The 12,448-nt window shown below is 39.7% G+C and overlaps 1 protein-coding gene across 11 annotated transcripts in view; it reads right to left on the bottom strand.

Moving 5' to 3' along the window:
* FGF9 (fibroblast growth factor 9) overlaps window positions 1-12,448 on the bottom strand; it is an 84,655-nt gene that overhangs the window by 67,499 nt on the left and 4,708 nt on the right. For 9 of the 11 annotated variants that reach the window (XR_013926028.1, XR_013926029.1, XR_013926030.1 and 6 more), the window contains one exon: window positions 76-8,078. Coding sequence is in view for 1 of the 11 variants with exons in the window: in XM_080375406.1 (XP_080231532.1) it covers window positions 7,837-7,852 (16 nt within the window). In the remaining 10 variants the exon portion in view is untranslated. Of the gene's footprint in view, window positions 1-75; window positions 8,079-12,448 lie in introns of those variants that run through there. The other 2 variants (XM_080375407.1, XM_080375406.1) reach the window with 2 other exon arrangements.

The raw sequence follows: 12,448 nt of genomic DNA, 5'->3' as shown, positions 1-12,448 counted from the left end.
CCCCCAGCCCCCCCCGCCCCCCCCCCCCCCCCATGACCTCCCTTCAGGCAGCTGCGGAGAGCGATAAGGTCTCCCCTCAGCCTCCTCCTCTCCAGGCTGAACACCCCCAGCTCCCCCAGCTGCTCCTCACAGGACTTGTGCCCCAGCCCCTTCCCCAGCCCCGCTGCCCTTCCCTGGACACGCTCCAGCCCCTCGACGTCCCTCCTGCAGCGAGGGGCCCGACACTGACCCCAGGGTTCGAGGTGCGGCCTCACCAGTGCCCAGTACAGGGGCGGTCACTGCCCTGGCCCTGCTGGCCACACTGTTTCTGACACCAGCCAGGACGCTGCTGGCCCCTTGGCCACCTGGGCACACGGGGGGCTCATGCCCAGCCGGCTGTCAGCCAGCACCCCCAGGCCCTTTCCCACCGGGCAGTTCCCAGCCACTCTTCCCCAAGCCTGCATCCATTGCATAGGGTTGCGGTGACTCCCCAATGTCTTTAACTATTTACTTATGTCCTACATAAGGATAAGGATTTCAGTGCCCGATTTTAAGCTCCTGCTGTTTTAAATTCCTCGCCTCATCTTTCTGTAGTGAGATTACACTTTCACTAATCTATGGCATCTTTTTCATGTGAAGTTAACATACTTGCTTTACATCATTCATACCTCCTTAGCCTTCTGCAAATTATGTCAACCAAGTCCGAATCACTAAATGTTTCCTATTGCACAGAATACACAGAAATCACTAAGGTTTCTTATTTCATAGGATATACAGCTATGATCTTTGCTTTAGAGTATTTGGGTATCACCAGGGTAGTCCTGCCAGGTTATGGAGAACAGACATAAGCTGCCAAGAAGGCTGATAAGCATGGTACTTCTTTATTCATGGTACATTTTTATTCCCATGATTATTCTTAAGCAAACTGAGAAGAAAAGCTGGCACAGGCAACAAGACAGCAGCAAGCTTGTACGCAATATATACCATGAGACACAGGAACATTAGTTTAATACTAAATTCTGCCTGTAACTTGCCTTCCAGCCTGACCTTCCTAGCAATTTCGTTCAAGAATAGCCCAGAGATAAACTACTTCTGAGTAACACGTTGTAAAATCACTTTTTATTGCATCTTTTGAACAGCATTTAAGCACAGATATCACAGTCTTTACTCCCTTCCCCATTAAACACAGAGCAGTCTGCCTCCTCCCCCCTTATTTGAGATAGGCAGCATGGGCATAAAAGCTCACAGCTACTGCATGTTCAGGGCTGCTCCCTGACCAGGGCTGAATGTGGGTGCTTTGACCCTCACAACTTCAGCCACCTTTGGCAAGCTGCTAATTCAAATCCTACTTCTGTTCACTGGGCAGATATTAGGCAGCAACCTCAAACCTTCCGAGGTAAGCTTCACACAAGTGGCTCCAGTTGCAACTGCTCAGTGGTACAGAACTGCATGAGCTTAACCAGGCTTACTCCAAGGGGGAATATAAACAGCTCAATTAAAGGTCAGTTTTGCCTAGATCATGACAAAACACAAATTCACACTGAGCTGGAGAGGAACTGTTCCTGACATTGCTCTCCTTCTTGAATACATACACAAACGCAGGCACCCCTTGCTGGTCATAATGCTGGTATTTAGAACACATGTAACCACTGAAAATTAATATCCATTAGGCTGCATTTACAGAAAAGACTATTCCAGCTTCACTGAGGACCAGACTGGGTATCTATTGACACAAAAGAAGGGAAAAGCTAAAATTCCTATCTCATGAGAGACACATGTCCCAGTCCACAAACCCAATCATCAGTTTAGACTGACAGCCAAGGATTTCTCTCACACTGCGGAATGCTGTCTCATGCTCTTCTGAGGACATCTGTTCCCAGTCACTACAGCCTAGTTGGTTCCCATCAGTTCCAGTATTTCAATAGTACTAACTGCTGCCGCATGGCAATTACTGTTGAGTCTGCAGAAATCCACCCTATCTCTTTTTGCTGACAGTATAAACTATGAGATTGCAAAGTCATGTGAGCTGTTTTCACATCTTGTCTTCTGGGTTTTGTTTTTCCCCCTCTGATTTCTTATAATTATTGAAAGGTTCTTACCCTTCTTTGCTTCGTTCCCTTTTCAGGAAGGTGCAATCTAACCAATTCAGTCATTTCTGATTTCATCTCCATTCTGCTCCCAGTATGAAGCTATCTCATCAGCTCCACACTCCACCCCAGCCTTGCCTTTCATCTTAGTCATGCTTTGGTGTGGCTGATGACTGGATCAAGAAATACTAAGGTATGGAACCCTCAAGCTCTTAATCACTAAGCATTTAGAGCAGAAATTCTAGAACTTTGCCTTTAATAATAACACCCAATGACCTTGCGCTGGGTATTAGGACATTTCATCTTGTTCTTACCCTTCAACTTAAAGCTCATGTAGTTCCTCTTGTGTAATAATCTGATCCTCTTCCACTTTTCTTACCAAATTTGTAATCCTCAAACCAAGAGATTCCTCAAAGCCCTATGTGTATAAACAGACTAAAAGAATGTAGAATTACAGAGCAAGACCCTGTATCTTTGTACCTGCTATGGCCCCTGTGCCATAACCCCTTTGTCAAAGTTACCTTTGGCACCAAGGGCTCTGCACTGTAGCGCACACATCTTCTGGGGTACCAGAAGGCGTTAATGTATCATCATCTTCTGTCCCCCCTTCCTGATGTGAACATTCTCAGCTGTGGAGGGTTAGAGCTACTGCAGAGCCAGCTGAACGGTTGACTTACTCTGTCCTGCTGATGGTGTGCCACGTCCATACAGCAACAGTCCCCTTCGTGCAAAGAGCTCAGTACAAATGCTCAAGCCCCAAGCTCTTTCTTCAATTAAGCTTTTCATAATTAAGCATTTTATTTTTTTACAGGCCTTTTGAAATTTCTTTTCTCTATTTGTGTGACCATTGTTCTCGGTGTTTGCTAGGTGGCAATGTACCTTTAGGAAAGGAATATTTATGATATCCTGGCTGTCTGGAATACTGCTTTTTCATTCTTCTTTAACCCCTTTGCCAGATTTAGGTCAGGCCATTCTTTAACTGATGACAAATCAAAAACAATTCAGATTTTAAATATCTGAAAGTCATTAGAAGTCCTTGGGAAAAACAAAAACTCTGCTGAAGCTTAAATTGTGTACACAAAAGCTAGCAGCACCTTTGGGAAGTAAAAATCTCCACAGTACAAATGCAACTAATGTGATCACAAAATACCAGGCCACTTTAACATGTATCTGTAAATAAAAGATGATCTGTGTCACAGACTTGATTAAGAGGGTTGGGGGACTCAGACTCAGAGGAGAGTAATGTCAACAACAGGAAAAGACTGCTTTTTGTTGGGGTTTTGTTTGTTTATTTTTGAACAGGCCTTTTATTGAGCTCTTTCTGACATGAAAACCTTGGTCCAGAAGCCTTTCACAAACCTTCAGCAGAAATCCTGTGGATGCAGAACTCACAGGATTGCATCTGGAATGCAGCATACAGTGGCAAGTGCTCATATATGCACATAAACAAAAGCATCTACTTCTCTAGCAGTAATTCAGAGATTTGTAGGCAGACTTGCAGTGCTAGGTTATAAAGGCATACTGGAAGTCACACAAAAATCTAAAAAGAGGACACTCTTTCCCCTCAACTGAGGCTTTGGACTGAGGTTATAGCCTTCATTTCAGCTTGGACAACATGTAAAAGATACAGAGAAAGACAAAACAGAATTCCTCTTCATCCTTCTCTCATCATCATAACACTCTTGATCACAACATTATTAAGACATTTTTCAGGCTGCTAATTCAATGCCCACTGGCAGTTCTGCTCTTTTCCCTTCAAGTACAATTTAATGTTATCTCATCTGAAATTCAAGTCTGGTAAATATAATAAATTTGATTGTAACTTAGATTCCCTAGTTATTAAATTAGCTTTTTTTTCAGAGAGTGCTGAATCTAAAGGAGAAAAAGCTGCAAATTATACCTGACAGCTTTAATGCTCTTATAACTATATTAATAAAAGATGTTCTGATTCATCATAGATAATGTCTTGCAAAAAAAAAAATTGGGTGAGCTGAGAAAATAATGCTAACAGCTTTGCAAAACTACTTACAATTTTAAACAATTTGGGTGGCAGGGAAAATGTGGCTGACTGAAGACTACAAAGTGTTCCAAATTACATTTAACTTTCTCTTGCCAAATCTCTGTTTTTGTGTAAAACAATAGAAGTAATTTCCACTTCCATAACTGCCAAGTATAGAGAAACCAGGCAAGATACCTTTTGTGAGTAAACATCTTACCATTTTTCTGATTTGCTAGAATGAAAGATGTGGCTTACAGGAAGCCCTTACTTGGTATTCATAAACTGAACACATAATATTATTATCTATATTACAACAGGGTTGTGTATTGTACAGTATCAATATTGTAACTCCAGGATTCATAGAAGGTGGCAGGGCAGATGACTTTAATGACACATTAAAGGACTTGGAGAAACCAGTGGAAATGTAAAGTACAAATAATGGAATTCTTGCTATCTGGCCCAGAACTCAATCACCTGAACCAAGCTGCATCACTTTTAGAATTACTTACAATACATCTAGTATGAGCAACTTTTTATTTATGCCATTTAGATAGAAAGCTTAAAATAAATAAAAAAACCTCACAACTGTATCTAGCAACAAAAAACCCCAATTAATATTATAATAACCTTACTTCTATATAAGAAATTAAACTAAAGGCTAGACTCTATAATCCAGAATTTTCCCATTCCATTTTCATAGAAGAAGAAATCTTTGAAGATCCATTTTGTACCATTTGTACATCTATGTACAGACCTCATAGAATCACAGAAATTTAGAGCTGGAGGGATCTCAAGAGATCAGTTCTCAAACTACAGCAGTGGCGCAGAATGAAGTATGTAAAGAACAGCCCCAAGAGATAGTTACTTAATTTGTCCAGAAAAAAGTTTCCCATGAATTCTGCAGACCTCTACATAGCTTGTTCCACTCTTTCCCTATATTTGTAACAAAAACGATTTTTCTAATCTGGAAATTAAGATGATTCTCCTTGTTTTTCTCTAAATGGCTGCTGAAGAACCACTGATCACTATTATTCTTAGAAAAGTCTTTTCCATACTGGGAGAGGTCAGCCCTTACTCTATTTTTCACTGTCTAGACTAAAATAAATTGCAGTTTTTCCTCTGGTCTTACACTGTTGCACTTTGCTTAAGTCACTTCTATGTATTTATATTATTTAAAGCTTCATGTCTCAAACTGGATACAGTAAACCAGTTCAGGCATCTGGAAAGCATGTCCTCTAGGCTTCCCTTCCTACAAAAGCCTGAACCAGATGGTCTTTCAAGGTACCTTCCAACCTGATCTGTTCTATCATTTGTAGTGGAGTATTCAATCTTTCTATCTCTGACAGTAGGTATCATACATGGGAACTGTCTTTAGGTCACATGATCACATTTATGGATCTCATTTCATTTGTAAGTTTATTCAGATCTATGTAGTTATCTTTGCAGTCTTGCTGTCCCATCAGGGGGGCTGTCTGTCTTGCTTTTGTGCAATTGATGCCTCCTTTATCAGCATTAAGAACCTGTATTTATTGCACTTGTTGATTTTAAGCCGTGTCTGCAACTTGGGAGGATCATTTCACTATTATGATTCCTTTTTCCAGTGTATTTCCAACTTCTTCCAGCTTGACATAAATTTTGAAATTTATAAGCCTATAGTCTAGTCACTCCCCCCATCACACTGAAGAGAACTGTCCCCGAATTCCTAAAGCCTACATGAAATGCCATCTCAAATTGACTGTAAGCCACCAATAACCACTTTTCCAATGCAGTATTTTTTGATCAGTTGCCTTCATCCATCCTTACCTTCTAGTGATTTCATCTAGGCTATACTTCTTTAGTTAGTTACAAAAAACAACAGGGAACAGAGTCAGAAGCCTTACCAAAATCTATGTGAAGTAATTTTCCCTGCTTCTTCTGTATCTACTAGGCAAGACAGAAAAGAAGAAAATTAGTTTGGTTTGACATGTTAGGTTCTTGAGAGAGGCATGTCAGCAAGCTTTTATCACTTTAACATGTTCTACGCCTTTAGAAACTGCTTATTTAATAATCTGTTCTAGAATCCAGGGGTGGAAGTTAGTTAGGCTACCTGGCTACCTTGAGTTCTCTGCTCTTCTAAAAGCTATTATGTTTTCCTTTTTCAGTCCTCTACCATCTCCTCTGTCCTCCATGAGTTTTCAAAGATAGCCGAAATACCTGGAAACGATTCAGTGCGTACTTGGGCTAGTTTCTGAATTACTTCAGAAGGTAGATGCAGGAAATGTGAATCTATCTCTCTTACCCAAGTATCTTATCTTTCTTAAAAGTTATTCTGTTACGTATCCATACAGCAGTAACCTTTCTTCTGAGTTTTGAAGACTATCTGATGTTTGAGAAATGTTAGAAACTTTGGCTTGTCTACATGATACCCATAATATTTATTGCATGTGGGCATCCAAATTAGCCAGGTTTGTGGCATGCTGGCTAATGAACAAGTTTACAGCTTTGAAAAAAGTAAGTTATCAAAGGAAATTGTAACTAATTAAAATGTTTAACATAATCCTTAAGAGGCAATTGCAACCTAGTAATTTTTTTTAATGCTACTATGTAATGATCTGGGGTTTTGCTGGGGTTTGGGGTCAAAACATCAATCAAAACATGATTAAGGATGTCACAGTTTTTGCAGAAGGGAGAGAATAACTTTATGGAATCCAACACCACTTCTGCAGGACATTCACTGTTTGTTCTGGCTAACCTATTTCTAAGGCCGGGGTACAAAGATGATGAATAAGGTGGGTTAAGTTTTAGGCTATCAAGTATATGTAGAAGCAAAAAAGCCAAGTTCCAGACTAAGTCCAGGATAGTTTTGCTAGTGACTTCAAGCAGATCAAAATCCTAGAGATGGTCTCAGAGTCTTAGGGAATATAAGGGACTTTTAACTTGTGTCATTTAGATACAAAGGAACTAGAATAAGGTGCACTGAATAAAGCATAAAGTTAATGCTAGACGTTCTCACCATGCTTTAGCCATTGTTTCCTTATGTGTTCTTGCCATCATCTGTCCTGTCTCTTCAGAATGCAAATTACAACAAATTAGAATCAGTGGAGCTATGGCTAGGAAAATTTAACTATTACATGTAAGGTGGATGTAAGACAGTGGACAAGCAGTAGCATAAGACAGACACAGACATCCTTGGATTTAAAATCACGTGGACCCCAAAAGTTTAGTAATGCAGAGATTTTATTTCTTCTCTTAATTTGCAATAATCACCTGGAAACCATCCAAGCAATGCAGTGTTTGCAGAAAATACATTACAAATAACTTTTGCCCTCAGGGATTATTTCCAGCTCTGTCACTGCCTTGCTTTAAGATCTTAGACAAGTCATTTCAGCCTACTGCGCTTCACGGTACCAAAAGAAGGCAATCAACCTCTAGTGACCCTCCACAGATGCTGTAATACTTAGTTCTTGCTGAGGTACTCTAACCCTTCAGAGCACTGCAGTCCCCTGTTGCTCTTGCTGCAGGGACTCTGGTACCACCCCAGCTACTAGTGGTAGTTGAGTTTCTGGCAATCAGCAAGTAAACCTAGTTGCTAGATGCATACAATATGTCTTATAATAAAATAGAGAATATATAAAAAGAGAATAAGGAGTAGAGTAGACTACAAGGAGGGTAAGAAAACAGACGCAGTTTGCATGGGCATTAAGTCATTTAGACCCTACTTAGTCTGTAGCAACAACTGCTAACCCACGATTTATTCAACATAATAATGCAATATTCATTCCTCAAACTTGCCTTCTACTTTGTCCATCCAGATCTGGTAAGAGCAGTGGGCTCTTTTGGGTACCAGGATGTTACCAGGTGTAACAGACAGCTGTCATGGGTAGATTTGGAGTAAGATCAAACCACAGACAGTCCTGCTGGTCCTCAATCCTCCACTGCTGCCACAGCTTCCTAGAGCTTCTCAGGGATTATGGAGTGGGACGCTCCAGACTGACCTCAGGTCCTCTGAGTCAAAATGGTGGTCTCTCTTGTTGCTGTAGAGAACAAGAAACAACTTGCTTTCATCAGTCACCTTCTCCCTACTCATAGAGCCCCACCCAGTCACGCTTAGGGGCAGCCTATAATGGGAAGCCTAGCACTCCTAAGTGTCTTCAACTACCACAGGCAAGCAGGCAGGTAGCCTCTGGACCACTGGACCATCCACCTTCCTGAGCTCTCTCTGAGCAGTCTCTGCAGCAGATGATGCCTGAACTGACAGAGGATATGCATATTTTTCATGCAAGTCAAGACACAAAAGAGACATAAATTCCAATGTTCCCAAATACAAATGTTCTTAAGCCTAGTAGCAAGTGATGCACAACACAATCGCTCACCACCTGCTAACTGATGCCCAGCCAGTCCCAGAGCAGTGATCAACAGACACCGTCCAGCTCCCCCCATCTTATATACTGAGCATGATGTCCTATGGTATGGAATACGCCTTTGGCTAGTTCAGGTCAACTGTCCTGGCTGTGTGCCCTCCCAGTTTCTTGTGCTCCTCCTGGAGCTGGCAAGGCCTGAGAAACTGAAAAGTCCTTAATTTAGTATAAATATTACCTACCAACAACTAAAAACATCAGTGTGCTATCAACATTGATCTCACACCAAATCCAAAACACAGCCCTGCACCAGCTACCAAGAAGAAAATTAACTCTGTCCCAGCTGAAACCAGAACGCTTAGGTAGGGAGGGTACTACAACTTCTCTCATGCAACAGCAGTAAGTGATTCTTCCCTCAGCTGCACCTTGAAGTAACACTTCTACCTGTCATCAGCATGGCACCTCATAATCAAACTGTGTCTGGCTATCTCCTTTGTTGCCAACTCTGACAGTACGTGCCCAGCAAGTTTGGTATCCAGATCTGCAAGAGTTCCTTTTCAAGAATCTCTGCAGCAACCATAAGTAGCCCACAGTGCAGATACTTACAGCTGAACTAAAATAATCTTGGTTCCCCTTACAGCCAAAAAGACTGACATGGGTGTTTCTTTGGTTGAGATTCATCTGAGCTGCTTTAAACATTCATCTTCAGACGAGACAAATGATGACACAGAGATGCATACTTCTCCCCATTGACTATAACGACAGCGATCAGCGATAAATTCTGGTGCAGACACCTATATGTAAGCATTTCAGTTGGATAAATCTTAGCTATGTCTTATATATCCTTGTCGTTCCACACAAACCTCTGTTACATGTGGTTTATTTTCCCTAGTCCCCTTTCCTCAGAAACTAAGTTGTAGCTGATTTGCTGTGGATCCTGACTAATACTTTAAGGGTACATCTTTTGTGCTACATAAAAGAACGAGCTCAGGGAGCAGAACCAGCACCATACAGGTGTCCTGGCTGTGCTCTGGGCTGCTCCAACTAAATCTATTACAGACTAGATACAGGGAGGCTATACCTAACTGCAGGAACATGAGACCCATAAACACTGTGAATGCCATGTGAACAGGAGAATCCCTAAGCTTTGTGAACAGAGCCAGTCTGTGTATCTTGACTTTTTTCTTTTGATACAGCATACGCCTCCTTGGGTACATGCAATTCAGATATTGCAGAGTACCAACTCCCTCAAGTTCTCTCAAGATCCTTCCCTTTTCTAGAAGAAGGCCCTGTAATGGACTGGAAATCCTCTTTGGGTGCACTCAGCCAACAGATCCTGCCTGAATGGTGCCAAGTGGGGACCATTCCCCGAAGAGCAGCTTTGTCCACAGTTTTTTCAGGGATTTTTATTAGTGCCATTATTACTATGCCTTTGTGAGTGGCTCCAGCAGTTGCTTTTGATGTAGCTACAGACTGAGGAAACCCTCACTAGAGAATATACCAAGACTGCCCACAATATTTACACAAAGAGTATAGCTATTTTTCAATTCTGTAAGAGCCAGATGCACACATCTATCTATGGAAACCAACTCTGCTGACCACAATGACCTTTGTATTAGGACTTTCAACTTTTTTATGAAAGGATCACAGACCCTTTTATAGTGAAGTTATGTGTCTACCACAGACTCGCACTATTAGCTTAGATTAGACCCTATACTAATTTTAGTTACTAAACAACTAAACACACATATTTGGAAAATAATCATGCCTTGCCCTGCTTATACAAGAATAGGTGCAATCAAAGATCATAAATAGTATTCTGAGCAAAAGAAGTAAACACTACTTAAAATAATGGAATAAATTACCGAAAACAGTAATTTAGAGTTTCATAATTCCCTTCTTTTTCAAAGAAGTAATTATATACACTTCACCATCTTCAGCAGTATTAAAGGTGTTATAATTTAAGATAACTTTCATTAATAAACCACAGTAGTACTACAAAGTGTTATTAATAGCAGCTTCAGACAGTGGTCTGGGAAAAGAAACAAGAAAGAAGGTATACGATGGTTATTCTACTTCAACATTTCAAACAAACATATATTTTAAAAATATTTTACAGGTGAAAATAGTGATAATTCTATAATTGTTTCTTTAGTAATACTGTGAAGTAATGTCTTTGCCATCTTTATTGTATTTTTTGAACTACATAACAATAATTATTTAAAATTATATCAGTCACATTGCATTTAAAAATATAGAGTCTGAGTCCCTAATAAATCCTTCTGGTTTTTCAAGTAACACAGATAAAATTAACTTTGCTAATCTTGACTTGTTTTATTGTACCCTTATGTACAATTTCTATCCCTCTCTCTTTTTAAAGTACAGAATCTATACAATGAAAAGTGTTAGGCAACCTTAACTGTAGTTATTGCTGTCAACTCTTCCCATAAAACTTAGGGTGAAATACTGGTATAATTAAAATTGATGACAATGCTCACAATGATTTCAGAGAATGAAAGAAAAGAGAAGAAATGCTCTCTGAAATACAGTAAGGTACCCACAATAAAATTTTGCATTGAAATAGGAAGCACTAGTAATAAGATTTCAGGAAATCAATCCTACAATTAATATATTATAGGCAAAGGACATACATAATTATGTATCTATCTATATGTATGTATGTAAAGATACAACTAAAAAGTCTAAATAATAGGATTTCACTAAGAGATGGGTCTATCTTTTTAACTGGTGCTCACAACAGTACAGAAGAATGTTTGAAAGAACTAAAATGAAGTATAACTTATTCAGCTGGAACCATAAGGAAAATATTAACCACTAAAGCACATAGTATAATTCCATTACTTAAAATATTTTCAGGGGACCTCTGTTATTGTTGCAAAAGTGCCATGGTATCTTATTATTGAAAGATAAAACAGCAGTTGAACAACAGTTCTCATCCAATAGCAAGAAACTCCCCAGTCTTCAAAGATTTATGTATGCAGTTAATTTTATGCAGTAGGAGTAGCCTTGCTTCAGACCACAGAACTTTTCAAAATGCTTAAATTCAGGCATAATATATGTAACTCGTCACAGAATTGAGACCTACAGCTTGGCCTCGAGAGCCCTCACAAATATACGTCTCAAATTAAAAAAAAACACGCATGTTCCTTCACAAAAGAGTATCAGTTTTGACCTGCATGTTTTTATTCACATAAAAGCAGTATTTCAATAGTCTGTGTGCCATTTCTTTTATGAATCAAACATCACAAAAAGGTCACTGGCAACTTAAGAAATTGTACTTTAAATTCTTTCCAGTTACATTACTAGTATCTTCAATTCTCACATTTTTTTAAAACCGTAAATTTTGCTTTCAACTGTATGCTCTGATTTTTCAACTTGACTTAAAAAAGTAATTCTCTGAGGTTTGAGGGAACTGGTTATATATGCCAGTAAGGTGTTTTTCAGCTAACTACATAGGAACAGCATGAGAAGACAGTTACTGTGTTAGGAAGGTCAATATAAATTAATGCTAGAAGAGGTATCTGGGGACGTGTATCTTAGATAAATTTTAATTCTTTTCCTTTTAAATGGACTTTATCATGATAAGCTTTCAAGTAACTTTAGCAAGCTGAAACTATTTGAAGCTAAGCTATATTTATGGCCTAACTCCTAAATGCAAAGATTGCTGTGAACCCTTATTTATGAGCTGAACAGTGCTATCTAGCCACAAAATGTTCATATTTATTTTCAGTCTTACTAGTGAATGAATGTTGACTGCCTGCTAATCGGTTCCATTTCCATCAACTCTAAAGCCTATAAAATAACAGAACCTTCTGTAAACTAACAGCACATTGTCATCTTAAGGCTGCTTCATCAGAGGAAGGTATTTCAGCTTCCTTGAGACTTCTCTTTCATGTGTTTGTATTTTTTTCTTGTGGAGGAGGGATGGGTAGAAATTACGGAAACATTCAAGGTCATATTGGACAGGGCTCTGAGCAACCTGATCTAGTTGAAGATGTCCCTGCTCATCACAGGGGGGGTGGAAT

This window comes from Falco punctatus, assembly GCF_963210335.1.
Source record: "Falco punctatus genome assembly, chromosome: 2".
Taxonomy (NCBI): domain Eukaryota; kingdom Metazoa; phylum Chordata; class Aves; order Falconiformes; family Falconidae; genus Falco; species Falco punctatus.
Note: the sequence above shows the minus strand (reverse complement) of the source record. Positions and strands in the feature narration are given on the sequence as shown.